The sequence below is a fragment of the Balearica regulorum genome, chromosome 6 (genome assembly GCF_011004875.1).
Source record: "Balearica regulorum gibbericeps isolate bBalReg1 chromosome 6, bBalReg1.pri, whole genome shotgun sequence".
Classification (NCBI taxonomy): Eukaryota; Metazoa; Chordata; class Aves; order Gruiformes; family Gruidae; genus Balearica; species Balearica regulorum.
Genome location: NC_046189.1, coordinates 3,539,994 through 3,567,734, shown reverse-complemented (window position 1 = coordinate 3,567,734; position 27,741 = coordinate 3,539,994). Strand labels below are relative to the sequence as shown.

Sequence of the window (27,741 nt, the reverse complement as noted above, 5' to 3'; positions counted from 1 at the left end):
TCCTCCTCCCTCACGGTGTTCTCCTCACGCTTAGCGCACAAAGCCCAAACCGCAGCCAACGGGGGACTGCAGCGTGCCTTTTGGTACAGCTACTACAACACACAAGCAGCTAGAAGGCTTTCAGGCTGAGGGATCATCTTACAGGCACTGGAGATGAATGCAGTGAACTGGGGACCATCACCCTGTAAGCATCTGCTACACAGGTTATCGAGCATAAATGTACATGCTATTTTTACAAGGGTGGTTCTGGCCCCTACTCCTTCCTTTAAACACATGCATCACTTAGCTGCCTAAAACAAACTAACGCCCAAACCCATATAATCGTTTAGAGTATTTAAAGCTCCTCAGTGTATTTCCTGTAAATGATCTCTCCATGGCAATGTCTCCATCGATTTCAAGGTGAAACTGAATACGAAACTTGACATGTTTTCTAAAATTAACATGTTTTTGATGAACCAAGCTGCCTCCTGTTGTGAAGGATTCTTCCCGGAAAAAGTCCTTGGGGGGGTTACCTATATGTTCACCATAAATCCTCTAAGTGGAGAATAAATCCGGTTAGTGATACCATTCAAATTTCTCCTGGTGGGACAGTGTCCCTGTCCCCCCCCCCCAAGTGCCCCCTGCCATTGAAAGTGGTAATATTTAGGGCTGTCTCTCACACCACTGCCCTTGTTCACACAAGCCTCTCTGCCTTTGACATTTTACAACCAGTTGTTGCTCACATTTGTGCGTCTGCAGTAATATATTAAAAAGGAAAATGAGCCTGTTAGACCGGTGTCATCCAAAAAGTCTGTATTTTCCGAGAGAACTTTTACCAGTAACATCATCATGACAGACCACTCCATAAAAACTACCCAAACAACTGAAATTTTTATTGGCGAGTTCTGCTAATGAATTTCCTTTTCCACACTTGTATCTCCTAACAGATTTGAATTTAAAAGAAAAACAAACAAAAAAACATTTTGGGTAAACATTCCATTTGCAAACAATAAAATTATTTAACATTTAAAAATAAAACAAAGGATAGCAATTTTAAATACAAATGCTAGGAAAACCTGTCCTGGTTCCCCCAGGAACCGTTCCTTGCCAGGCTGCCACCACCTCAGCTCCGCTCCGAGTCAGCAGGCTGGGTACCAAAGCTCTCTCATTTGGAGCCCAATTAAAGGGACCGGGACATGTGCTATTATTACCATTCAAAGCCCTGTTGTTGTACATTCTTCACAGGAAAACATAAACCAGTTTGTAGTAAACCAAGCAGTACTTTTTCTTCCCTTATTCTAAAGCTAAGTCATACCATAAGTTAGGGGGGAAAAAAATGTGGCTTCAACATTCAGCTACTTTATCACACACAAAGATTTCTACTAAGAGCATATCCAGGTTGAAATACGTATTTGATTTCTGTCATGAGGTTAATGCTTATGGAGTGCAAGATGCAGTCTACTTTGAAATAATAAACACATCACTTCTTGATGAGCAAAATAATATTTTTAGCCTCTTGGACCAACACTTAGTTGCTAGGTTGTTTCTCCTGAATGTCATCAGGAGACAGTTTTCACCGCTACCACAAATAAAAGGATGACCAGTGGCAATCACACACCTTATCATCAGTTAGTAAGATGTTGTATTTAGCACGTTTGTCTGCATTCTGAAAAAACCCTTAGTTTATTTTTTAGGCCCCAGAGGCTTTGTACACCAGAAATTACACAAGTCAACCACAGAAAATTGTAAATTGGTATCCACAGCGATTTTGAGGTATTCCACAAGAAACCTGGCTCTGCACCTGAATGTTCCTCTCAAAAACAAAAAAAAGAAAACCCAAAGCCCTAGCTGCAGTGGAAATTTCTTTTAAAAGATTCCTTTAATCCCCATGGTCCGTCACACTTGATCAACAAGGACATACCTATTTCCCCAGGGGTACACACACAAAAAAAAAAAAGCCGCCTTCATCCTTTTCTGGGAAGATTAATTTCAGCACTTCATTCCTAAATTTCTGGGTACACTCAAAAGAGATGAAGAGAAAGGTGTTCTTTTCTAGCCAAAGCAAAGAAACACATTCAGACACTGGTTTTGGTTTATTTAATTTGTGAAGGTGCTCTAAAAAGATACCAGCGATTCCCCTTACGTCAAAAATAGCAGCGGTTTACACTCTAACCTCCAGTCCATGAGGAAGAGGCTGGGGAAAAGGATCTGGACCAGCAAGTCTGAAGACCAAGCGAAGAAGAAATGGTCTCCCGGGTCTGGATTTGGCTTGATAGAACTGCATCTATTGAGGCAAACAGGAAATGCTGCTTCACAGCGTGAGCAGGTTCCTACGGGACCGTTCGCCTGCCTTACTTGCTAGGTAAGTTAGGGCTGAAAGGGGAAGGACAGCTTTATTCTTCAGGTAACTGCTGTTCTCCTTTGAGTAGTACATTCAGAATAATTTCTGGTAAACCAGAGCTGTAGTGCTAGTTGTGTATAATAAACTGCCTGCAACATTTTTATTGGTTATTTTTTCCTGAAAAGTGGAAAACCTTTACAATGACCTTAAAAGGAAAATAATTCGCTACTTCTGTATTTGTAGAAAAACCATAGGCAGGAATATTTTCTAAAGTGCTTCTTGTTTAAAAATTAGACTTGTATTTTGTAGCGGCATAGTTTCCTAGTAGTTCACGGACCAGTAGATAAGTTTCTGATGTAAAAAACCCATTACATAGTTTAAGCAAATGACACTTGCTTTGACAAATGCACCAAAGTGAGCAATTTAAGTGCAAAACCCACCATTTCTTAAAACATGGCCTTATGCTGGTTTATCAATGCAACTTTACACCCTTTAAAAGTAGTTTACTTCAATTCCAAGAGCAGGGATTAAATAATACAAATAAAAGTTGAAAATTCAATGAAGCTATTGCCTATTTACCCTGAAATAAAATAAGTCTTATGATTCAACTGGTGCAAAAATCCCTCCAAACACCTTTGTTTTATTGGCAAAGTCATTTAAGGTCACTTTTGCTTCCAAGACCATCTTCTTCCATGGTTTCCACTGAAGGAGTTTTGCTTTGTAATGGCTTGTGGTTCCACAGTGATTTGTAAATGAAAAACCTACTATGAATAACTCTACTGTAGTTACTAAATTACAGATACTGTCATGAGAAAGTCCAAAACTTAGTGTTTTGGGGTTGTGGTTTTTTTTTTTTTTAATTTTCAGCAAGACACAAAATTCCAGTCCAGTTAAAGTGTTTTCTTTGAATGCCATTTTAAATGGCAATAAATGGCTGCTGTGCCTTCTGGATGGAGAACTTAAACGCGACGCCCAATGTGCTTCTTATACGGTAGACGGATATTGTACTTCAAATGTACCCAAAGAATGGTGTAGAAGGGCTCCTGCAGGCACAGCCATTTGGATCAGCTTCTCCTATGTATATAGTGCAGTAGGTTTGAATCTGCGTAGAAGGAACCACAGCTGGGTGGCACGTAGCAAATGTTGGGGTTGTCTGTTCTCAGAAGGCATGACACAAAGCATCCCGGACAGCAAGAGACAGAAGCATCTGCAACGTTGTTCTGATTCTGTCAAGTAGTAGTAGTTTCCATCAACAGGTGACGTTTATTGCTGAGACAGTAAAGCACTCCGGTTGGCTTTCATCTTCTCCAAGCGTTTTACTAGATGACCATTGCTGACTTCAAGCTCTTCGGTTTTATCCAACGCTGAACGAAGCTGAAGGAAAGAAGCAGAAAAAAAAACCCCACGTAACTTTTGCAGTTTTTTCCCTTTCCAAAGGTAAAGCAAGGTTTGTAGTTACCAACACTAACTGACCATATTGCTGGAATTTCCTTACAAGATGAAGCAGTTGAAAATTCCTGTTACCAAAGAAATGTATAACTGCTTTGAAGGCCACACACAGAGATATTTTCTAAGCACGGTGCCAAGAATCAGAATGTTGAACAAATGGCTCAGTTTGCCTCAACTTGAGAGGCATGCATGCTCAGAGATACCTGCTGGGTGTCATAGGCCTGTCCCACTGCCTGGCTTTTACGTTTCTGGTTCCTGGAACTACAGCCACAGCCATGACTCTGGTGCCTTAGTTTCCTATAAAACCCACCACAGGATGAGGGTAGGAAGAGAGAGGTGGACTGCACAGAGCAGTACTTACAGGCAGCAGAGCAGAAGGAGTATTTAGAAAAAACAAAGAGCCACACTGAAGAAAACCACCTCAGGAGGCAGGTGTGACAGAAGCTGACAAATATATTTAAACTGCTTGTAGCAGCTACTTGGAGAGCACATGACATTTAGCAAGAGAAATGAGGTCAAAATTACAGACAGCTTGAAGGTGCAGTGTTTAAGAGAGAAACACAAAGAATCTGTGAAGGGACGCAGTACAGCCAACAGGCATGAACAGATGGACGGAAGAAAAGCAGGCTCAATAAGAATGATTCGCATCCATTTAGCGCTCAAGTTTAGGCTCTGAAACTTGAAAATTTAGACTGTCATTCCTGGTAAGGTGTGGCACTGTGCTTAAATAATGAAGTGCCCAAATTAACCTTACAGCTGGATTTCCAGCTTTCTGCTGCTCTAATTTCTGAATCACATATTCTAAAAAGACCAGTATTTATATTTACAAATCCAGAATTTTAACACTCAAAGTAATGAGCCTTCAGGTGCAAAAAAGGACAAGGACAGCAAAGTAGACATAGGAATTCTTCAGCTTGATGAATGTGGAACCATGTGAACATGCACAGCTACAAAGCAGCATGCAAACCTGAGCATATGAAGGCTCCTTCTAGGTTCAAGTTGCATAAGGAGAACTTAGTTTGCTCCAGAGAAGCAACTCCAGTACAAATCAAGTCGTAACAAGTCAGTTTAGGAAGGAATGGTGAAATGGCAGTGGGAGTTCACAGTTGTGACTGCTACTCCAGTTTGAGTGCTGAAAGTTTGGTTGCACAGTCAGAGCAAATAACTAAAGCAATTTAAGAAGTAGATGTTTCTTCTTTGCTAAGAAGGGTAGCTCCCCCTCTAAAATGCACCAGACAGGTCTCCCCCCATGCGATGCAGGCTGACTGCTAGCCTGTGACAGTTTGCATTTACTTACCTCTCTCTGTAGTTTGCGTTTCTCTGCTTTCAGTTCATCTTCTACTCTTTCAGCATTTTCAGCAGCAGTTTTGTACCGGGCTACCTGACCTTCCAATCGTATTACCTAAGGTGAAGGCAAGTTTTTTTTGAATTAAAAGCTGTACCAAGAAGTTACTCTGAAGGTTTATTCTTCCAGTAGTAGTTAAGCAATAACCAGAGTTGCTCACTTTTCTTTAATAAAGGCATATTTCAAGGGAAAAATAAATACACTGAGGAAGCCTGGCCATGGTAACTTACTCCGTATCTTTCTATACATAACCATATTTAATATGCTTCCAACAACAAAAAATATGGTCCATTGACTAAATTTATCTTAGTAAGGGTATTGCTGACATACTCTGGACAAGAGCAGTCAAAATTGAACAGTCTTGTATAAAATCCATATATACAACATCATATGCCAGGAGCCATTTAAAAATTGTCAATAGCTAGGCATAAGAAAAATATTCTGAAGAGTTCAGTAAGTGCTCTCAATATACCTTTGAGTTTGGATGATTTTGAATAATATATTTACTCTTCCCCATACATAAATGAAAGCATCTTAGTTTTTATGACTTAAGTGCAATAGCCCCGATGCTCCAACACTCCTGCTTCTTATTTTAAGGGAAAAATCACAAATGATTTTATTTATCATATAATAAAATACACTTTCCTCTGCATTCTCACCATGCCTAAACAAACATAACAAGCAAAAACTTACATTCTGCTCCAATGCTGTTATCTCTTGCTCAGACTTTGCTAGTTTAAATTTGAGATCACTGATCTGTCTGTTGGCATCTCCTAAAAGAATTGCAGATTTATCAGAGATGTCAGAACAAGCGTTAACAGTGTCTAACAAGTCTGTCGTAAAATTTCCACCCTACAGGAATCTACTTGGGGCAGTGGTAGAGTAGCAAGTGCTCTCTGTCAAAAAAGTGGCCAGCAGATAGGCACTACTCCCCCGTCTTGCCCGATTGACCACTCTGAAAGCAGAATTAAACAGGAGCTCACCCCAGCTCTCCTGGGGAGCATAAGGGAGGTTTCCAGTTGCAATCCTGCTCAAAGGATTATCCTTCCCTCACCTCTAGCAGAGGTGCATGGCTGGCTCCCAGTTGGAAGCTCCCTTAGAACCGAAGGCTCATTTTTACTTAGAGCCACGTGGTTATCGTACAGATACGTTTTCTCGCTCACATGCAAAAGAACAAAAGTTCTCTTAAAATCAAAATGTAGCTCACTTTGGAGGTCAATCATGTGCATATCTGTCCCATTTTCTAGAACTTCATCTTCTGACTGTGTATTTTCCATCTTGCCATTCTTTTGCTTTTCTTCCAGTTGTCCCTTTAATTTTTTAACCTGAAGGATATAAAATAATTAGTTATTACAATAAGGGAAAATTGTGGCTTAGTACTCAAATTGACTCTAGTATTATAAAACAAAGTATTTTTTTTTTAAAAAAACCTAAATTCCAAAAAATCTCATTACAGAATAATTTCCTGGAAATTCTTGTGGCAAATGACTCATCATATTTTAAGTATCAATACTTATGCATAAGTTCCGGACCAAACCTAACAAGTGGGAGAAGACTGTTTCATTAGAAAAGCCGTAAGTGTTCTGTAGTCACATTCACATATAACATTCTTAAAAACCTCAAACTATGTTGGGTTGTGTGTGAAGTCTCAAGGCCAAAGATATAATCCATAAATGAAAGCACAGAGCATCCTGCAGAGAAACAGATCAGCTGAAGTTTTTTGAATAAGCTTTATATCTGCTATGGAGTATCACGGTAGCAGCAGAAATTACTTTAATTGCTATTTACCCATCTACTGTAATTCCTCCAGCATTTCTTTCTGAGTGGCCCATTGCCCACAGACCTAGCAGTTGGGCAGACTCACTCTTGGAGATAAAATTTGCTTCTACAATTTCTGGACCATATTTGTTATTTTTTTTCCTTGGGCTTGGCCAATCTGAAGTATTATTTTTCAGAAACAGTCATGGAGGAGTTTTAGGTGACTAAGGACAGCAATCCGCAATACTCTGAGCACCGAATGAGACCATTTAGCAACATGGAAACAGGCACACTGGGTCATATCTTTCTTCCTCTGTATCCTGAGGTAACACGCAGGAGAAGTGTTTCAGAGGAAGAATAAAGTGGCAAGCAAAGGTGTAAGTCATCAGCAAGAGCAACCCAGCACACGTTCCAAAAGGCAACAGTTCTATACCTTGCTGTTCTATACCTTACGTTAGGGCTGGTTTTTTGTTTGGGGTTTTTTTTTTTTTTAATCTCTACTGTTCTTCTCACAGATTTAGTAAGCACACAGCATTTCAGTTTTCCTGTGATTACCTGGTCTAGTAAGGATTCTCGTTCATCAATGAGTCTTTTCAGCCTGTCTGGAAGAGAAAACCAAAAGTTCAGTACTGATTTGATCGAGCCGCACTTTGCAGAGAGCATCTGATACAAGACCGAACCGTTAAGGTTAGTGAAACTAATGATGAAGGTAGTTACGCACGTACCACAGGACAGGAGGCCACAGACAGGGCTGGGAAGGGGCTGCAGCCAGGGGAGGTTATGTCATTCTCACAGAACATGCTTGTCACGGCAGTAGCAGCACCCAGCTGCATGCAAAGAGGCTAATCTTCTACGTTAGGTTAGCATGCAAGAACTCTAGGGTCAAACACAACTGCAACACAAAATCTCACAAATCTTTACAGTTTAACATAAGGAAAATACTGTAAACACCTATAATCATAGCTAAGCACATTGTCAGCACATTAAATTTTCACTTATTTTACTAAACAGCATGGCAATGATATTTTGTCTTATCTCCAGTATTATGACCAGAAAAAAAAATTGCCCATTAAATTGTTTCAAATGTAGCAGTCTGGTAAAACATTCTTTTATCTTTAATCCTTCATAGTCAACTCTCCTGGTCAAACATCAAGCAGGCAGTGGGCAATCTGGACCAACTGTTGTGTTACACTTGAACTTGGAAGTGCTACAGATCAGCACATGGATGTGTGTGGCATTGATTAATAAAGTGCACGCTGTACAGTGAGACAACTGGAAAAAAGAAATAGAAGTAACCAAATCACTTGGGGTTTTCTTCTTCCCTATTAAGGGATGCAAAATGTGAAAGCATTTTAGCAGGTACTCACAAATTTTCATATCACTAAAATTACTTTACCTCACTAATTAACAACCTTAGTTTGTTCCGGTACACCTCAACAGAAGTAAACTGGAACACAGCATTCAAACATTTTTGTTAGAAGAGGATATATTGACCTCAGACATGTCTTACTCCACAAGTCTGACACATATGTTTATTGCAGTTTTATTTAGTTTGCCTCCCTTGCCAGCAAGCGGTCACCTGGGCAGAACCAAAGGCGGTGGGCGTTCAGAGCTCAACTCCACATCTACTGTCTGGCCTGGTAATTAAATGGTTAAAATCCAAAGGTCACTCAAGAAAAAGCACTTGTAAATGTTAGCAGGTAGATTCTGTTGGTAGACTTAAGTATTTTTTAAAAGCTTTAAAAATATCAACACAGTAGTCCTCAGTCACTGTGAAATCCTGAACAGGCCTAAGTCTTGTGGTTCACCATTTTTTGTTGTTAACACACGAAGTAAAGGCAACAAAGAGTCTATATTGAATCAAATCATGGGGAAAACAGAAGTTTTCAAGTGAAAGTCCCTCTATATGGCAGACACGTACAGTCCATTAGCTGGTAAGCCATTCCCTTCCTGGGTATGTGAGTTCCCATATACCAACAGTCATTCTAGAGCATGGAATAAAACCTTTATCTTGGCTTCTGATGCAATACTCAGACACAGATCTTAAAGTGACATCCCCATCCAGCAGTTCTATGCATTCATTTTGAACCACCTCTAGTCCTATCCTTTGTTTGTTTGGGGTTTTTTAAGCCATTCATAACACACTGAACATTGTAACACCTGAGTATTGACATGGAAAAACAACCTAAACCAAACCCAAACAAACCAACCACATTTCGGTAAACTATCAAGAGTAACAAAAAGTTACAAGTATAAACCCTTTCAAAATAATAAAACAATTTCACATATCTACATGGGAAGGAAAGGAAGCTTAAGACAGAAATTCTGTAAAAGATGAAAGGGAAGAAGAATAAAGGTGAATGAAGAAAGCAAGGAGAGCAAACAGTAGAAGAAAGGTCAGAGATAGTCAGACCTGGAGATAGGGTTGGGAGTCACAGGTCAGCAGAGATCAAGAAAGGCAGTTACCAAGAATTGGAAAGAGAACAAGGACTGATACAGAAGGAAACCTCTAGGCCACTACAAAATTAGCCCCAAAACTTTTTGACTCCAAAGGGACCAAATAATCCACCTTGATCCTGAAAATAGCTTCGTTGTGCACACAGCTGAGTAACTTTCATTAGCACAACCACTGCTGTGGGGTAGAACATGCCTGCCTGAAGGACTCCTCCCCCCGTTCCCAGTAAGGAAGCACACCAGCTTCCCCCAACCCCTTTCCTTGCAAAATGGATGTCAGCATTTTGGAATGAGCTTTCAAATCTGATCTTGCCATCAGTTCTCTTGTGCACCCCACTGGGACAGGTGACATCCTGGCAGCAGGATTTACAAGACTACAGAAAAAATCAGTTTGCTAAAATTGCCATTTATGTAGAAAAGTTTTCTGCATGTATAGGTGAAGGTCTCTTTGGTTTCATTTATCTTAAAATCCCATACTAACACAGAAAACTTTAGCTTTAACAAATATGTCTGCAGAGCCACCTTATTTTTGCATGTAGGAGATGTTTTTCCAACAAATCAATGATCTGAGGACCTTGAGAACAGGTGAGTAGAAAAGAGCAATCTACTGAATTAGCACATGAAGCAGCTAATTACAATTCTCATCTGTAACAATCATTATCCTTATTTCACATATGAAGATACTAGAATGAATAACTAGAGCATGACATTCATCTCAGATTTAACTTTGGTAACACGATTCCCAGGCTACTGGCTGCACCAATTCATGGCTTTCACAGGGAAAGGAGCTTAACAGCGGGCTGATGAAGGAGCTGGGCAGAGGCCTGGGAGAGGGCAGGACAGGCAGCGGGGTGGTGGCCACCAGTGTCTTCTGTTGTCCAGGCCTGTTTGTCAGTCAAATGACTGTTGTCATTACCTTGGTAATGCAGTTGACTGAAGGTATTGTTAACTAGGGTGCTGCTTCAGTGGCACAGTTGACCTAACACCCCTTATCAGCCACAGATCCTGGCATCTCTTCCTGCTTTGGAGGGGAGCATGGGATGGGAAGCAGCTGGTTTTAACCTGAAGGATTCATACCATGTGTGTGGCCCAGCAAATAATTAATAGTGATGCAAATGAGAGGGGTAAACTGTCCTTGGAGGGTGGAAAGCCATCCCGTGAAATCACATGGCAGCCCCAAGGAGCTTTTCAGAACAGTGTGCAAGAACCCAACTGTAACGGCAGGTTGGGTAATACTCCTTCTCCAGATCTGTCAATTTATTTTGGATCACGAGAAAACAACAACAAATACCGAAAAATGCCTTCCTCTCTTTCCCAGAAGAGGGATACTGCTGGGGACAGGCTGTTGGGACAGTGAATAAGCGTGGGATTTAGAAGACACCAGCTTGAAATACTAATTTTTGAGGGGGGCAGGAGAACTGGTCTTTTCTGTAATAAAGGAAATATTGGCCAAAGCGTTTCACTATTACTTGCTGAATAAGAAAAAAGAAAAGGTTTCTTCAGCTACTGCTTTTGAAAGCATTTCAGGCTAGCTCTGAATTCACAGTAATGTCCAAACCTGGGCTACATGTGCCACAAGGTACTGAACAGAAAACCCAGCGAGCGTTTGGAACTATGGAGCTACTCTAAAACACACAAGTCTCATGCCTCATCAGCAGACTTTCCCTGCTCAAAACAAAATGGACAACATAACAGCAGCAAATAATACCCTTGATTATTAGTTGTGATTTAGTTATGATTCTGTGATTTTACTTCATCCTGCGAATTCTTGGTTTCATGTCAGACTTCATCTGAAGACTGATTTTGATATTTTGCTGTCTTTGAAAGTCAAAACCAATGGAAGAGACAATCTGGATCTTTTCTTGTATCTGTTAGATATTGCAGGGAAAATGCCGCAAGTGGTTTTCAATTGTGTAACTTCACAAAAGATGTGTTACATAGGTAATTCCTCCTGAGACACTGTCCCCTCCCGCTCTCTCATGGCGCACATTTCACTCAAATGCTAGCTGGCATACAATATCTAAATTCTTAAATATGGAATATAACATCTAGCATAGCAGTTCCCTTTATCTTCAAGGTGATTTATGCCTCAACGTGCATATACTCAAGCAAAAACCAAAGAGGTGAAGAACACCATGACCTTCTCCATGGTACTTGCCCACTTCCAGAAGGCAGGGACCAGCTGCCAAAAGAGGTGCCAAGCGGCTGACGTTCAAGAATGGATTTATAGTACCTTCGCTATTCTTCAGTGCCCGTCCATGTTCCTGCTCCCACCCCAGTTTCACTGAGAGCTGGCCAGTTACTGTGGGATAAAAGCTGGTACATGGACAGTTAGGTAAGACCAGAGTTGTCATTATTTCTCCTTCTGTGACTTGGCTTTAAAAAGGATTTCTCTTACAGATGCTTTGTTTTCTGAAGTGGAAAAGCTAGTTAAAAACAGGTCACCATTAATTCCCTCAACCATTCAGAAGGTTTTCTAGTAGAAACAAAGTTGTACAAAACTACAGGAAATGCTGGCATGTACCTAATTTCACTCAGAGTTGTTTATAGATCCATCCACAAGTATAGGTGAAGCCTGGTAAGCACATTTAGCTATATATTTAAGCGTATTTAACATTTAAATATAAATACATTTAAAATACTTTCAACATTAAACCATGTATTACTATTGTGAGTATAGCAGAGACAAATCTTTAAATAAATGCTGCTACATAGTAAGAAGAGAAGCTTTTAAGATCTGTGACTTTTTAGATTGGCATTTAGCGTAAACCTCTAAGAGCAACAACTGCTAATACTTACAGAAACCACACTGGAACTGTTGTAAGTTGGAGAGAAGCCATATGACAGGAGTTACAGGTTTACAGTTAAAGGTGCCATCATATATTAAAGGTCCTCAAACACCAAGGCTGCCCATTCCTAGCACCATAGCTCTTCTAGCTATGTAGCACAATGCAATACATTTAACAAAAGCTGCAGAAAAATGTTTTTGAAATTATATAGATTTAAATCAATATTTATGCAGGTTTATAAACAGTGCTCCGGACAGACAATTTAAAGTATAAAATATGTTTATTTCAATTATATACAGCTCAGTACATTTTGATACACATCTTGAAGTTTTGCAGTCTGTCTGTACTCCATTAACTTTGTAACATCAACACAAATACAGCTTTCCATTGCTCCCCCCCCCAACTCCTCGACTTGCATTCCCTTGGGACGTTCCTTGCTTAAAAACAACTTTAAATGAATTTTTAATTATGCAAAACATGCTTTTCCTTCCAAGCACTAGCAAAGATGCAAGAAGAAATACACCAATGCAGTCGAAGTGTCTAATTTATGCCAGCAATTCAAAGCAATCCAGCTTCTCAAAAAGGCACGGGGGCTAGTATACAGAACAACAATTGTTTTTGGTCTGATATCCAACAAGAATTAAGACATGCAAAGTTTTCTTTCCAGAAAGGAAGAGGTAAGAACTTTTCAGAGATAAAACAACATTCCTTCGGAGTCATAGTTTGCAAAAAAAAAATGCAGTAAGGAAATGCAATTTTAAACAAAAAACTTCAGAAAAAATATTTTATATATTCATAGCTAGACAGCACTTGATAGCAAACCTAAGCACACATTACAGTGTGTATTGACACTTTCTTGAGAAAAAAATTTAAAAAGTGAGATGGTGTAAAAGGCCTATCATGGTGCAAAGTGCCTAGATAAAGTAAACATGTATATATTTATTCCTTTCAGCAACCTAAGAGCTGTACGTTGTACTTCAAACTGTATACTGTTCTTCCAAAGTGTTTAGACTAAGCAGATGCAGTGATCTAACTATATTTTGGAATATGACCGTATCAGAAATACACAAAGTGGAATGAGAGTATCTGGGGTTTCTTCCCATAGTAAAAAAATAAATTGGTTCCTAGGCTTTAATCATTTGGAAAGAAGTTGTAATGTCAGATCAGTGTTGCTGATCTACTGAGTTCCTTCATGAAGTGTTAATGTACTTACTGTATATCTAATGCGCGTAAGTACACGCAAATATGCGCCTAAGTTCACAAAGGTCCAGTGCATAGAAGTACATTCATGACACCTATCATCTAGGCTAGAAAATAAAAAAGATCTTCCTAAAGAAATTCCTCAGTAGCAGTTATCAACACTAAAAGTACTTTAATTGCAAGATAGTCTGAATAGTTGATTTATGAAGTTTGCTCTTTTGGTGATAAACTTTAAACCTGAGACACAGCAAAACCAAACCCACACACCATTTCTTGTGGCTAGGTAGGTCAGTGAATAACTTATTTGCATCATTATCACTTATGTAACATTGTATTATGATGAGAGTTAATTATAAAGAAAAAACTTTAAGAGTATTACTAAGGTCTGATGTATTGTGCAAAGTGCATGCTTCTGTGCTGGGACTGATCAAATGGCTTCTAACTCGTGCAGCCTTGAGATTTTGAACTTAGGATATTGTACAGTCATCTCGGGATTTACCCTTACCCCTTCTACCACCCTGCACATCCTCCTTGCTTTCATCCCTGTTATTGCCAGCACTTTCCAAATCCTGTTCCAAAACATTTTCATCGGGTATTTTGTCTACTTCATTACAATCGGATGCTTTGATTTCATCTTCCATCACATTAGTCTTCTCCTCAGTTTTCCATGATGCTTCCTCTTGCAAGCTCCGTGTTTCTTTAGGCTCATCTTTTTCATGCTGCAAGCTGTCATCTTCAGTCAAGGCACCTTTGGTTTCTATTTTGTCTGTTCTTTCTCTGGCTTCTTCTGTTTGGGCAGTTTTCCCAACAGCACCATTTGCTCCATCACCCTCTTCTTTCTGTGTATCAGCTTTCTCTCCATCACATTTTTCATTAGTTTCTAGTATCTGTTTTGACTCATCGTCAAAATCAAATGCATCACCTTCATCTTCCAGTCTTTCCTCTGTTTGACCCTCAAATTTAACTTGTTCACTAACATTTTCATCCTGCTCAGCTTTCTGGGAATTATTTGCACCTTCATCACCACCGCCATGGTGTTCTGCAAGCTCTAACTCTTGCTCATTTTCTTTCAGTGTTTCTTGACTAACTTTGTTTTCAGTAGTTACCCCAACATCTACAGTTGACTCCTCTTTAGATTCACCTTCCCCTTGTTTAACTACATTCTGCACTTCACCTTCTAAAGGAGTATTTTCCTCTCCCACTGTATCACCTGTTGTTTCTTCACTACACTCCACTGTTGGAACTTCTACTTTTGGCTTTAAATCTTCTACCCTTTCTGTCCTCCTTTCCTTTCCTTTCCCAGACTCATCCTCCGTTTCCAATTCTGACTCCTCTATTTTGTCATCTGAAAGACTTGGGTCTGAACTGGTTTCCTGAGTTGTCACCTCTTTCACAACGTCTGTGTCTGGCTCTGTCTGTTGCAGCACACTTCCCTTTACCTCAGCAATACAGCCTACAGCCTCCACAGATGCCTTATCTTGCTCGCCTGTTTCTGCAGAATCTGAACACGTCTCCAACTCTTCCATTAATACTTCCTTCTCTCCGTCCTCAGCCGTAGCACCTTCAACTTCAGTTTTAGCGTGCATATTTTGTTCCTCTGATGATGCTAAAGGACTGTCCTCTGAAGAAACTGTTTGGGTGTGTGTCTGATCTCCACCGACTTCCTTTTCATTTGTATCTGCTGGGACACCACTTTCACATGACTCCCTCCCCTCCAAACCCACAGACGCTGTTTCCCTCGCCTCACCCTGACCTGTGTTCCTAACCTCATTTTCTTCTTCAGCTCTATCACCTCCCGTTTTATCAATTCTCTCATCAGTGCAGTCTTTGCTTTCAACCAGCTTTTCTTCCACGGTATTTGTAACCTTGTTTTCAGCACTTTCTTCTGAGCACTGGAGTCCCTCAGCGTAACTCTCCACATTTACATCTTTGCTAAGCGAGCCTGCTGCTGTCACCTCTGGCAGCCCTGCCTGGTTAGAAACCAACTCACAGCTCTCGCTTGTGATGTCGGCCTCCTGATCCATTTCATTATCACTCAGGCCTTGGCTAGTTTTAAGATCTTCTCGTTCTTCCTGTTTGGGTGCACCTTCTTCCAGTTCATGCTCTGTACCCAAGACACTAGGCATGTCCTGAGCAGTCTCAAACATCTGAGAGTCCACCTCCGAGTTCTGATCTGTCCTTGCGTTTAAGTCATGGTCTTCAGCCTCCGTAACAACAGGCTGTTGGGCTGCTGCGCCTGCAGGCTCGGTCTCCTTTCTCAAATCATCTGCATCACTATCATCAATTGAAGTAGCGCTCCCTGATACATGTTCTGTAAGGCTTTGAATTTGTTCTGAAAACCTACTATCTGGTAACATCACTGTTGACAGGGCATCATGTTCTTCAACCATTTTTTCTGCCTCTGCATTTTCATCAGCATGCAATGTCTGTACTTCCTGCTCCTCAGACTCCTCTTTGTGTTCCTCACGCTCAGTATTCTGCAAGATTTCTCTTTTCCCCATATCCTCCAAAATCTCTTTTTTCATGTCCACTTCATTGGCTTTGCCTAAAAGACCATTGAGAAAGTTGAAGGGACCATGCCATAGCACTTACCTCCCCACTTACAACCCGAAAGAGAATGAATCAAAGAACAGGTTAATAAAAGATCAGCTTTTGCCAATTACGTGAGGCAAAGCAGCGATTGAATTAGTAAGGGTCCGGGGTTTTTGATCAGTGAAATTCACCACCACCCTCTCAAAGCAAGTAGTCTCTGATGCTGGCTTGTGTTTTTATAAAGTAAAAGATTTATGCTCTCGGCTGTGTGAATTACAGCTTTTGTAGATGAGAACAACTGTTTCAAGCAGTGCAATTTAACAGTAATACTTGCAGATGTAACACTAACAGTAAAGATTATTTTTTCCTTGGCAACTTTATCTACAACTTTAACTCTAACACCACTCTATGCATGCAAGAGTGTGTGTCTGATGCCATTATAATGAAGTAATCAAGGATTATTCGGTAATATTTTATTCCTAAGTATCGTAAACAGGCATCGTCAGTGTACAAGACAAACACTGAACGTAAAATCTGATTGGCAACCGTTCAACATCGCCGACACAGACCAAAGCTCAGGCACTTAGTGCCCTTTACAGCCACTCACCCACCCAAAGGGATGGGGACTTCACTGGTTCTAGGGGGGGTCTGGAACAGTTTCTCCTTCAACTTATCCTTAGGAGCAACAGGTATTAGAACAACAGTGTTTGTGGTTTCAGCAGTTAGCTTTTGAGTCTATGTTGTACTTATCTCCAAAAAACAAACCAACCAACCAAAAAAACCCCAACAGAATAAGGAGAGGCAGAAAGCACGTTATATTTAAAAATACGCCCTTACCTTGGTTTTGGTGTTCCATATTGTTTCCACACAAAAACTGAGTGAGGAAAAAGCAGCCAACAGCTAAAAGCAAGATAGCTTGCACTTGCAACAGTTGGCTGCCTGTCACTATTTATTAGTATGTTCATTTAGAACAAAAACCAAAAGACAAATCTATTCTTTCCTTTCCTTCCACTAGTATAATAGCTTTCTGAGAGGCCATTTATCACAACTGCATAAAAAGAAAGGTTTTGCCAACCAGATTTCTCCTTCCTAACACTACCCATCTCAGAGTTATCATCTTTGAATTTAACAGTGTTAATCCCGTTATGGCAAGTAAAAATGTTGAAGTGTTAATAGGAACTGGTCATTAGTACTAGATACCAAGAACAGCGAATTCGTACATTTGTGTGTTTTAACAGTGCCTAGCACTGTTGTTCAGCAGACACTTAGAGTTCTCAGGTATATAAATGAACCAACATACAAGTTCTTTATAGGAAAACTAAAATGCCTTTTTTTTCCCCCGATACTTTAAGATACATGCTGAAAAATACTGAACAACAGTAGGATTATTCTGGGACAATTTTCAAATTCGGGGTTTAAATAGTAATCTGAATGACAGCTACTTATCTGTAATGTAATATTTGTATTCTCGTCCTTTGTCGCCTTGAATGGGAAATGAAGTCTGCCTTTGCAGGAAACCGCACAACATACTTGAAGTGATAATAAATATTAAGCAGAAAAATGCATAGGAAGTGATTCAACAAGTAGCATGCTGCGTGATGCGTTAATCGTCCCGCTAACAAATGCCCAAACTCCAAGCAAAGATGAATGAATGGACAGACAGAAGGATGGGAAAGGATATACAGCACTTACCTAGCGCCCCATCCCCTCCTGACTTTAATGCCTGAGGTGTGCCTGGAACGTTTTTGGAAGAATCCAAGGGTCCTTCGTTCTCAAGAATGTCTGTCGTCTCCCCGTTGGTGGCTACGTCAGAGTCTGGGATTATTCCATGTTTCTGTGGAGAAGCGGAAGAAATGCTTTAGAGCCTGCTGCTCAGAAAGGGGGGGGGCGACAGTTCAGGTGTTCTTCTCCTTGACATTTGAATAAACATTTGCTTCAATCGTTCCATTAAAAATGACTGGAAGTCAGAAAAGTGCACAGGATATTACAGTTCTCAGTTTAGCCATTATGACAGCAAAGATGTGATCCCAGCTTTTTTTTTTTTAAACATATATCTGCTGTGTAAAATGTTCCTCAGAGAAGTGTCTCCTACAAAAGTAACTACTTAATCCTATAGTATACACTAAGAGCTCACCGTCAATATTAGGGGGAAGGACTTTCTATAGAAAAATTCCCGAAATGGCAACATGAAAATAGAGTTCTTCCTACTAAGCTAGATTAGATTTTTCTGCAAAAACGTACAGGAGGAAAAAGTTGGCAGTTGAACGTAAGTTTCTTTTATTCCTCTTGCATACCTTCAGTTGTTCCTTCAGCACAACCACTTCATCTCTAAGGTCATCCCGCTCACTCCTTATGGAATCAAAGAAATCTTTCTGCCTCTCTAACGCCTGAGTTCCCAACACAGAGGGCGAGGAGATGTGAAGAAAGGAAGGGAGACAAGTAAAGACCATGAAAAGCAAGTGTAAACAAGAATGAGGAGATTTAAGATATTCAGAGGTTCATGGAAGTGGCATGTATGAAAAAGATAAAGTTTACAGATTAAAGGACCGAGTTTACATACATACAGATACACTTCAAATCCAAGAAATGCACAGCTGATTCAATGACCAGGAATTCCTACTAAAGACATTCAGAGCCCAATCCTCCATTAGGGATCCTTCAAATGAGGGTCACCTTTTCATTCTTATCTGCTACACAAATTAATTCATATCCATATAACTTCAAAATGCACACTGAAGGCATACTGCAACTCCCATGTGTTAACAAAGCGGCATGAAAGCAGGCCCAGCAGATTTTAATAGTCTTTTTATCCATGGGTTGCCACAATGGGTGCAGTACATGTCAATTGAAAGCTGGCAATAAGTCATCTTTAGACTGGGACATACCTTGTGCACATGTGTATTTTGCTACTGACTCCCCTCAGTATTTCTATGGAAATACACAAATAAAACAGTAACAAAAATCACAACATTTTGAGTTTCCAATTGCTGGAAGTTATTGGACATGGCAAGCACGGGCAAGTTGCCAGATTTCTTTCTCCTAAATTCAGAAAGTCTCTCAGTGCTCGTTGTTACAAGAGAAAGCCATGTTTTTCTTCAAGAGCAGGTTTCCATTTGGCTTTGATAGGGGGTGGTGAGAAGGGATTAGAAACAAGGGAGAGTTACAGACTTTCACCCCAAGAGCCTATAAATAGCTCTATTGCTTCTGTATCACACTCCAGTTTCTGCTCAGTCTGCAGAGTACATCTGAACAAGCAAAAATTCAGTGCTGATGGAATTGCATTATAAATAGCACTTCCTTTCTCAATATGGGAAATACAAATGGTGCACCACAGCAAATAAATTACCCTAGGTTTTGAAATCAGACCAGCTGCTACGTTTTTCTTGGATTTTGCGATACCAGCCAAAGACAAAATCTGCTATTTGCTAGTTCACTGCTAATACAGCAAGACAGCCACAGCAAGCAAAGTTACTAGGGAGGATTTTATTCGTGAGGTTTTGCAAAAGCAGGATCAGCTGGAGAACGACAGTGCCACTCTGAACAGGTTTCAGGAGTTGACAGTCCTACCCCTATTTTTTTGTCTTTCCACTCTATTGTCTCCTGAAGATCAGAAATTTCCCTGACATAGCTCTGCTGTTTCTGTTGCAGCTGCTGGATTTCCTGAGAGATGGGAGCAAAACAAGAAGACAGAAAGCAGGTAACAGGTTAACAAAGAAGGTTAAGATTGCAGTGAGGCCAAAGAATGAAAAAAAAGTCAGGTGCTGAAGTAAGAGAGTATCTACACGCACAGTTTCTGACATCTCAACTAAGCCTACGCTCCTGAAAACAATCTTACTATCCACGAGATGACTTAAAACAAGTTAGATAGTTCCATCAGCTTCCTCTGCATCTCCACAAAGAGCCGTCTGAAACGGCTTATTTCGTATTTCGGACAAGGCAAAAAAAGAGAAGTCCAACTTCAGATAATCGTTGTGAAAGTACTATTTCTATTAGTCAGCTCTGAACCTGTTTGGCCTGAAATACTAGTATTTCTTCAGGTGAGAAACTTGAGTAAGGAATAAAATTCTCCATGCCTCACCTTCTACACTCCTACTGCTAACTATGAATATAGCAGTCAAAGCAGCCATTAAAAATAACATAAAACAGTTACTTACTGCAAGCATTTCTTCTCTTTGCTTCAAAGCCTCTTTGAGTTCCGTGAACTGAAACTGCAATATGCTATGAGCATGCTTCTCCCTCTCAAATTCCTACGAATAGTGAAATATTCATGATAATTTTATTGATCAAAAATAGCATCGCATGAAAAAAAAAAAAAGAAAATAAGCCCAACCACAAAGAAAATGCTTACTGTGATGCAATTCTTGAATATTCCTCTAATCACAATCCCACAAGAGGACAATTTTTATCTTATTTGTCCTTTTTCCAAGAAACTATTATCCCATCAAATACAGAAGTGACAGACATCATTTAGCCAGCTTCATAAGTGTAGCAGCAGGCTGGCAGCTTTTACACTCAAGTCCTACAGACCTCACAGAGGAACGGCTGGGAATTTAACCCACTCTTTCCACACAGCTGTGTACTAAAAGTTAGTTAGGCATTGTGAACTTCAAAAAAAACCTGACAACCACACTGTATCTTCCAGAAACTATGTGTTGTGAAGTACACTACAGTGAAACGCCCCAAGCTAGAGAGACAGTTCTGAAAAATCTAACACAAGCCACAGCTTTGTTATTTAACACCAACTCACTAGCTGTCAGATGCTGAATTCATGTAAAACTCAATTCGACTCTCAACCAAGTAGCTGCCTTAACTATATAAATTGCACAACACTCTCACAGGCCTTCTGAAGAGAGCTTTGTGTGTAAAAATACTCCAGAAGTCACTATGAACAAACCCTCTGAATTTACTTTAACAATGGAATATAAAAAGACACGTGATATCATCAATATAGCCTTTCCATACAAAACATTTCCAGAAATTGCTTCATAAGACAGAAACTTAGGGAAGATTCCCAACTTGGAATGATCACAAACACACAGCATGCAGCTATTCCACTTGCTTTAACAGGAACTAAACCAACAACTTATTTAAACTCTTTAATAGTAATTTGATTGCCTCCTGCCTCCTTCCAAAGGTCTCTTTGTCCGTCCCCCCCGTCTTTCCCAGTTAAATGACATGCCATAGCTCTATACATACTTTACTTTTTTCTTCATATTGCCGCCTGGATTCTGCCAGCTGTTCTTCTAACTCTAAGAGCGCATCCTTCAGGGTATCTACTTGGTACATGAAATTTGTTTTTTCATTGTCTAGTTGAGCATTTGACACCATAGCCTTTTTATATTTCTCTTCCACTTCGGCTAGCGAGTCCTGCAAAGAACAAGCAGACGCAGTCAGAGTCAGTTATAAAGGACACTTTGCCAACCAAGACCTGCAAGAAGAAAATTAAGTACTAAACCACAAGCATGCTGAGTACTCCTAGGGAAACCAGTGCTAATCATGTGCTAGAGACGCTTACCAGCTGTCCCAAGGTGAGGAGAACCTCCCCTGTGTTCCCACTGGACGTCTCTACAGCCAAGGAACCTCACCTCAGGATGGATTAAACGTTTCCTGTTCTCTGCTGCTGCTTCAGCTTCTGCCTTCTCAGAGTTTTCTTCCTCCTCCCTCCTCCCCCTGCCCTGCACATTGGCAGCTCAAAGCAGCTGCTGAAGATGACAAGTTGGAATTTTTTTTAAAGGTAAACTAGCCTTGATTTAACATCATTTTAGATTATCTTAGCTCTCAAATTAAGGCAGTTTGACAGCCACTTCACACAAATTTCAGGGAGCCTTGCAGTGTGTGAACCACTAAATGTACTGACTCAGGAATTAGAATTTGCCATGAAAATGCTGTGGCTTTTGTGACCCGATGTATCATTTTTCATTAGGTTTCCTATATCGCATCGCTTCTTTACAAATATACTCTGCAAGACACAATTCCTAGGGTCTCAAAAACCTCTCCTATCAACTTGGCCTGGATATAAGACGCCGAGGTATTTATAACAACAGATGATGGCAAAATAAAGATGAGGATCATTCTTCGTCTTGTGCAAAGTTTGCAGTATCCGATTTTAATGCAGAAACAAAGAGTTCCATAAACAAAACAGTGCAAATATGCAAACACTGAGGACACTCGTGTCGATCAAGCAATTCTTCTCAGAACTTAAATAATTCTAACAGTTACACCTAAAGCACAGGTGAGTTTCATATACTTCCCTTTTCGTTCAGTCAATGGAACTGGGGATGACAGAGACAAAAATATGATAACAAAATTAAGTTTGAATCAGTTTAGTTTACATTTCTATAGACAAATAAGAGAATTTGTCCTTAGAGACATGAATTTGTACAGTTCCAAACACAAACTGTGTTTCAGTGCACTTTCCAGACCAAGGATGAGAAATACCAAAGGAAAGCAGTCAGGATTTGGAAACAGTGGTAGGATTAAACCTCAGAAATTAGCTGGAAAGGAAGTATATGCAAGTAAGAAGTTGCTGCACACTTCTTCAGACATGCTACATTTTGTTTTCTTAGCATCAAGCAGTGCAGCTTAGGCACAAATCACCACAAAAGGCAATCTAAGGGACACAAATTGAAAAGTGACCTACATTTTTAATGCAGTGTGGTTATTTTGCTAAACCTGCTACACAGTGATCAGGGAGAAAAAAACCCAAACCAGTTAGGTTTTACAGAAAAAGTCCCAAAATAATCTTTTTTTTTCCATTGAGAACTCACTTCAGAAGGCAGCATCTTCACCTGTCACAGTGTTAGGCCAATGACAGAGTCAGCAATTAACGCTGATGTCACATTATATGCCTGGATGTCTACGTACGTATTTGCAAGACTGCCTTTTCCAAAAAATGCGGCACACGTTGCTGCTCACTTAGGAGGTGGTGGTACAGGGATGCACAACTTAGTTGCTACACCAAAATTTTTTTGTGGTTTCATGAAAGCGAAAAGCGCTTCCTCTGTGCCAACGGGTGTGAGCGTTCATTCTTCACATAACAAGCTTTGTTACGAGAACTGTTTAAGGGTGTCTTCTGTGATCTAAACGTGAAACCAAAATGATAGTCACCATCTCACGTGCACAACTTTCCAAAGGCATGCTGGACCTTATCAAAACAAAAATATACAAGCTTTTAAACTCTGATTTTTCATAGCACTCTAGGACATGAGTTTTAGTTCACCTTCCAATATTGGGAGGCTTCCTGGATGAGGAAACTAAAAAAAACCCTAATAATTTTAATTTGCTAGAAAAAATGATTACCTTCTCAAAACAGCAAAGACAACATGCGGTAGTAATCAGCAGCCTTTCAGTTAACATTTGGAAGCGTTTCTCACCACAATCAGTCGAGGTCAGAACAGATACTTCTGCAGTGAATGAAATGCTTTTCACACCACTTACAAGCCCTCCCAGAAGAAAGCATGCAAGGTCAGTTCTAGGTCTCACACTGATTCTCTGAAATGTTTAGCTGGTGTTAATGATGACACTCCCAGGCTGCAGTAAACCAGTACCTTCATTTCTTTCAGTCCCTGCATGTATTTGCCTTCTACGTCCTGAATCTGGTCCTTTAACTCATAGATATCCTGAGGGAAACGGTGAGAAAGGTGAATGATGCCACTGACACTAACGGGCAAAAGCGCAGCTGACAGGGAAAAGCGGGCATCCAAAGTTCTCGCTTCAATATTTCTACCACACAGGTTAAGCGGTCTGATCCTGACCTGGAGCCTTGCTGGACAATGAAATTTCTCGGTTAGAAGTTTACGCTAATTCTGCTCTTCTTGACTGGAAAAAAATGAAATCTTCAATGTTAAGGACAAGACGCAGACCCAGCTTCAGAGCCTCCAACAATGACGTGCCCCAGCCACAGTCCTTCTCTACCCCTTTCACCGATCATCGCCCTCTTTGGGGAATTCTGGTATTAAGGGTAAGGGCTGCCGAAGCAAGCCTAAAATGCAGGCTGTACTAGAGACATAGGAAAGACTGTGTGAAAACCATCCGTCACTAAAATTAATTCTACGTCCTATTTCACAGTCTCTCTCCTCGTTTGTCCTTGGTCACCAGCACTTGGCTATCTGTCAGCTCTTTACAGCGTTGAAACTGGGACAGACCTGCTTGTATCCGGGGTCCTAATACAAATTCCAGGTGTTTGGCTGCAATTTCAGAAGAGTTGTATGTCGTACGCATGAAAGTTAACAGAATTCAGATTCCCCATTTTAAAGTAGTCTTCAGAATGGGGCATTAAAAAACAGATTACAAAGAACAATTTAGCTATGGACTACCCAGACCAGCACTCAATGATACGAACACTTTTCATCTACAGCACAGGATTCATTTTGTCAGAACTGCCAAAAGGGGGAGACAAGACAGTTTCTTTCTCGGAAAGAAGTCTAAAGCGTATTTAACAATATCCTTTAGATAATATTAGTCTATTTAAGAATAACGCGGGAGACAGTCCTCATTAGTATTAGCCTGCCAGTCCCAGTTCTTACTGCCAATTTCTATAGTCAGTAACGGGAACATCAGCACTACTTTCAAGTAATCTTCTAGTTTATTAATTTACGAAATGTAAGTCATAAAAACATTCTGATCCAAAGAGCCATAGTTAAGAGACAGGTTCCTAACAATTTATGTTGAGTTTAAGTATTTCTTACCTTAATTTCTCTAATAGATGCCTCCGTATCAGCCGAGATAGATGTATCCCCACTGCCTCTTCGTGAAGAAGTCCCACCCAGAGAAGCTAAGGTAGCTGCCGATAAACTTGAAACAGTACGTGCTCCCTACAATCACACACAGTTAAAAATGGTTATAGGGTTTTTTTTAGATACATTGTGGGTTTGGACCTTTGGAGGTTTTTTTGGTGTGTGTGGGTTCTTTGTGTCTTTTTTTTTTTAAAATACATATTACACCAACCCTTGCACTTCTGCATCATGCAAATTTGATTAAAATGTAACTTTCTAAGAAGAAAAAAAATCAAAATATCAAGATTTAACAAGGGAAACTAATGAGAAAAGGCTGATCAAATGTATTTAAACACTACTGAAATAGGAGTTTGCATGGCTTAGCTTCTAATTCTAGACAAAGTCTTTAGGGGCTAGCATCATGCCAGATATTTTCAAAATTTATAATAATACATTTTGCGCGTGCTTTTGACTGCCCCTCAAGCTCCTCTCCTTTCATGGATATTTATCTGTTCTGTAGCAGTAGCTACATTAACTGTTTTAATGTACTGAGTGTTCTACATTAAGCCAATTTCTCACTACTGCAGTACCCGCCTCAAATTATTATTTATTTTCATAATTAAAATCTAATAAACAAAACCAGTATTCATGTGGCTTAGCCTACAGCAATTTCAGTGAACTGTTACTGAAGGTCAGCTACTTAACCTCTGAATAACCACAGAGGTTTGAAAGTTTTTCTTAAACATATGTAGTAGTAGAAGGCTCCGATAATTCAAAGTTTTGCTCCCCAGGGGATTTTCTAGAAGATTTCTGTAGACTCACCGCAAGTCGTACCTACCAAAAAGAACGTGAAGAAAGCGCTAATGGCAGAATAATTCAGAAGATCCTTCTTACCTTCTCAAAGTCTTTTTCTGGCCGTTCCTCAATCTGTAAAACAAAGATTTAGAAGGCATCGTTATGTAATAAAGGACAAGTGAAGGCAGTAAGACATCAGGAAGGGAATTCTTAAACCTGTAAATGACTTCATTAGCAATTTCTATCCACTCATAAAGCAGTCAGCTCGCTCGGAACAGCAAGGCTAGACAATTCACCCCAAATTTCTAAGCAGCACGTAATTAAGTGGAATATACTTATTGGTAAGAAAACTAGTCTATTAAGAAAGACAGAGAAATACTTTTTTCCCATATTCTACATCACAACATTTCAAACATGAAGATAGCACTCAGTCTATGAGTTAATGTGAGAATACACGGACCTACATGGGCATGAGCTTAGAGCCCCAGCTGTCTTAGAGCCCACATGAAACTGCTGTGCTGACATATGCAGCCACTCCTATTTACTTTAGGATAATTCAAAAATATGCCTCAAATGACCCCCAAATAGCAATTTACTTAAGTAGAGAGGTTAAGTTTTTTTAAATTGAAAGATCAATAGACCTCCAGGCCAAGATAGCTTCTAGAAGTTACTTTTTTTTTAATGGCCTCTGAAGCCTGCCAGCACATCCTCCCCCATCCCAAAAAGCAAGGTGACCAGGCTAGACTCAAATGACTGTACTGTGTCTGCACCACTCCCAAAAGAAGATTAGAAAAAAAGGAAAAGAGAAATCTAAAGCTTAAAAGCCCTCATAAGCGTTCTCCGCTCAAGACAAAAGGTCTGTGACTTCAAGCAAAGATCCAAGTAAAGGCTGCGACCACATAAACCGACACTCAAGTCAAATACAAGGGACCAGTTCAAAGTCTAAATAAACAGCTCTTCTATGGTTTCAGTACTTCACTGGAATTTACTAATTCAGAAGAGAGATCCTGCACTAAAAGTAGTCTAGAAGAAACAAAGCAGAGCCAAAGTAGCATTCAGGAGTACAGAAAATTCCCACGGACACAGTTTAAATGCTTAAAAGAAAGTTACAGAGCAAAACCCACATACAACCTGTGTGCTTTTTTTTTTTTTGATAGGCACCATCCTATCAACTTTTTCCTGAAACCAAACAAAATATACATGTTCCCAAGAGCAGAAATTTAAAATCAAGTGTTTCATCATTATTCACTTTGCTGTTGAGGGGGATTAAAAAAAAGTGTTTCACAACAATCTTTTTATAAATATCTCCATCTAAAATGGAACTAAGTTTAAGAAGGATTGAATGAAAGGAAAAGTTCAGCAGAACTCAAGAAGTCCAGAGCACGTCAACTACTTCTGGGAACTTTCAGCACCACAGTCAAGATGGTTTCCCAAAAGACCTCCAGAAGATTAATGACTTCCCCAGATCAAGAGTGGTACCTACTACAAATCAGCTTTTTACACTGACAACAGTCTCATAGCATAAATTCCCTACGATTAGCATTAAGAAAATGTAAGACTTAGGCTTCGAAGTAGAATAAGCCAGACTTAAAGCACTAGATGTAAACTTTGCAAAAGACACTGGATACACAAAGTACTTAAGAAAAAAAAATATATATCCCTGAATTTGGATGCAATAAGAGAAGGTCACCAACGAAGGCAGCTACTTCAGTTCAGACCCAATAAACAAGACGGACTGACTTTTGCAAACAGCCTGTTATTTCCGTGCCAGACAGCTCCCAGTGGTGTACTGGCAGCCTTCTAGCCCAGCCAAACACTATGTTGTTGTTTATCAAGACAGTTGTGGCAGCGTAAATATTGGCATGTCACCAAAGATTAGTGTGTATACACACACACACTAATCTATCTCCAGAAATTTATCTACAGCCTTTTGCAAAGTCTGCCTTATGGGTTCAGGGTGCAACTCAAAATATTATTTTCCCTAAGCTGTTTGCAGAATGTCCTCTATTTTCTGAAAAATGTGCTACCTCTGTTTTTAATAAGATAAAGAAGGGAGCAAATCTTGATACTTGTTTTAATGATGCATCACATGAGTCAAATAAAAACTTCCACTTAAAGGGAAAAATGTGGAAGAACATGGTGAGAGATACCCATACAGTGGACATTTCTACTCAGCACACTCATAACCACACCTGTGAAGCTTGCTACACATTTATTGCACAACAATCTTTAATAATTCTCTGAGGCGGCATAATCTTTAATAATTAAAGCTGTTAAGCAACTTCTAAAGTTGGGGTGGTTTAGGAAAAAAAAATACAGGAGATGTCATTTTCCCTGGTGATGCTCTCATACACACATCCCTTTGGTGCCATGAATGGAATACTC

The 27,741-nt window shown here is 39.9% G+C and overlaps 1 protein-coding gene across 45 annotated transcripts in view; it reads right to left on the bottom strand.

Annotated features, from left to right (window-relative positions):
* Nucleotides 1-844: 844 nt before the first annotated feature.
* LRRFIP1 (LRR binding FLII interacting protein 1) overlaps nucleotides 845-27,741 on the bottom strand; it is a 114,458-nt gene continuing 87,561 nt past the window's right edge. For 23 of the 45 annotated variants that reach the window (XM_075755949.1, XM_075755952.1, XM_075755959.1 and 20 more), the window contains 9 exons: nucleotides 25,456-25,488; nucleotides 24,535-24,660; nucleotides 23,395-23,466; nucleotides 21,044-21,214; nucleotides 20,002-20,094; nucleotides 19,415-19,507; nucleotides 18,142-18,234; nucleotides 17,540-17,681; nucleotides 12,377-15,860 (listed from right to left, as the gene is read on the bottom strand). In XM_075755949.1, the coding sequence (XP_075612064.1) occupies nucleotides 13,783-15,860; nucleotides 17,540-17,681; nucleotides 18,142-18,234; nucleotides 19,415-19,507; nucleotides 20,002-20,094; nucleotides 21,044-21,214; nucleotides 23,395-23,466; nucleotides 24,535-24,660; nucleotides 25,456-25,488 (2,901 nt within the window). In that variant the 3' untranslated portion in view covers nucleotides 12,377-13,782. Of the gene's footprint in view, nucleotides 3,695-5,066; nucleotides 5,172-5,807; nucleotides 5,888-6,321; nucleotides 6,440-7,427; nucleotides 7,475-12,376; nucleotides 15,861-17,539; nucleotides 17,682-18,141; nucleotides 18,235-19,414; nucleotides 19,508-20,001; nucleotides 20,095-21,043; nucleotides 21,215-23,394; nucleotides 23,467-24,534; nucleotides 24,661-25,455; nucleotides 25,489-27,741 lie in introns of those variants that run through there. The other 22 variants (XM_075755983.1, XM_075755984.1, XM_075755990.1 and 19 more) reach the window with 7 other exon arrangements.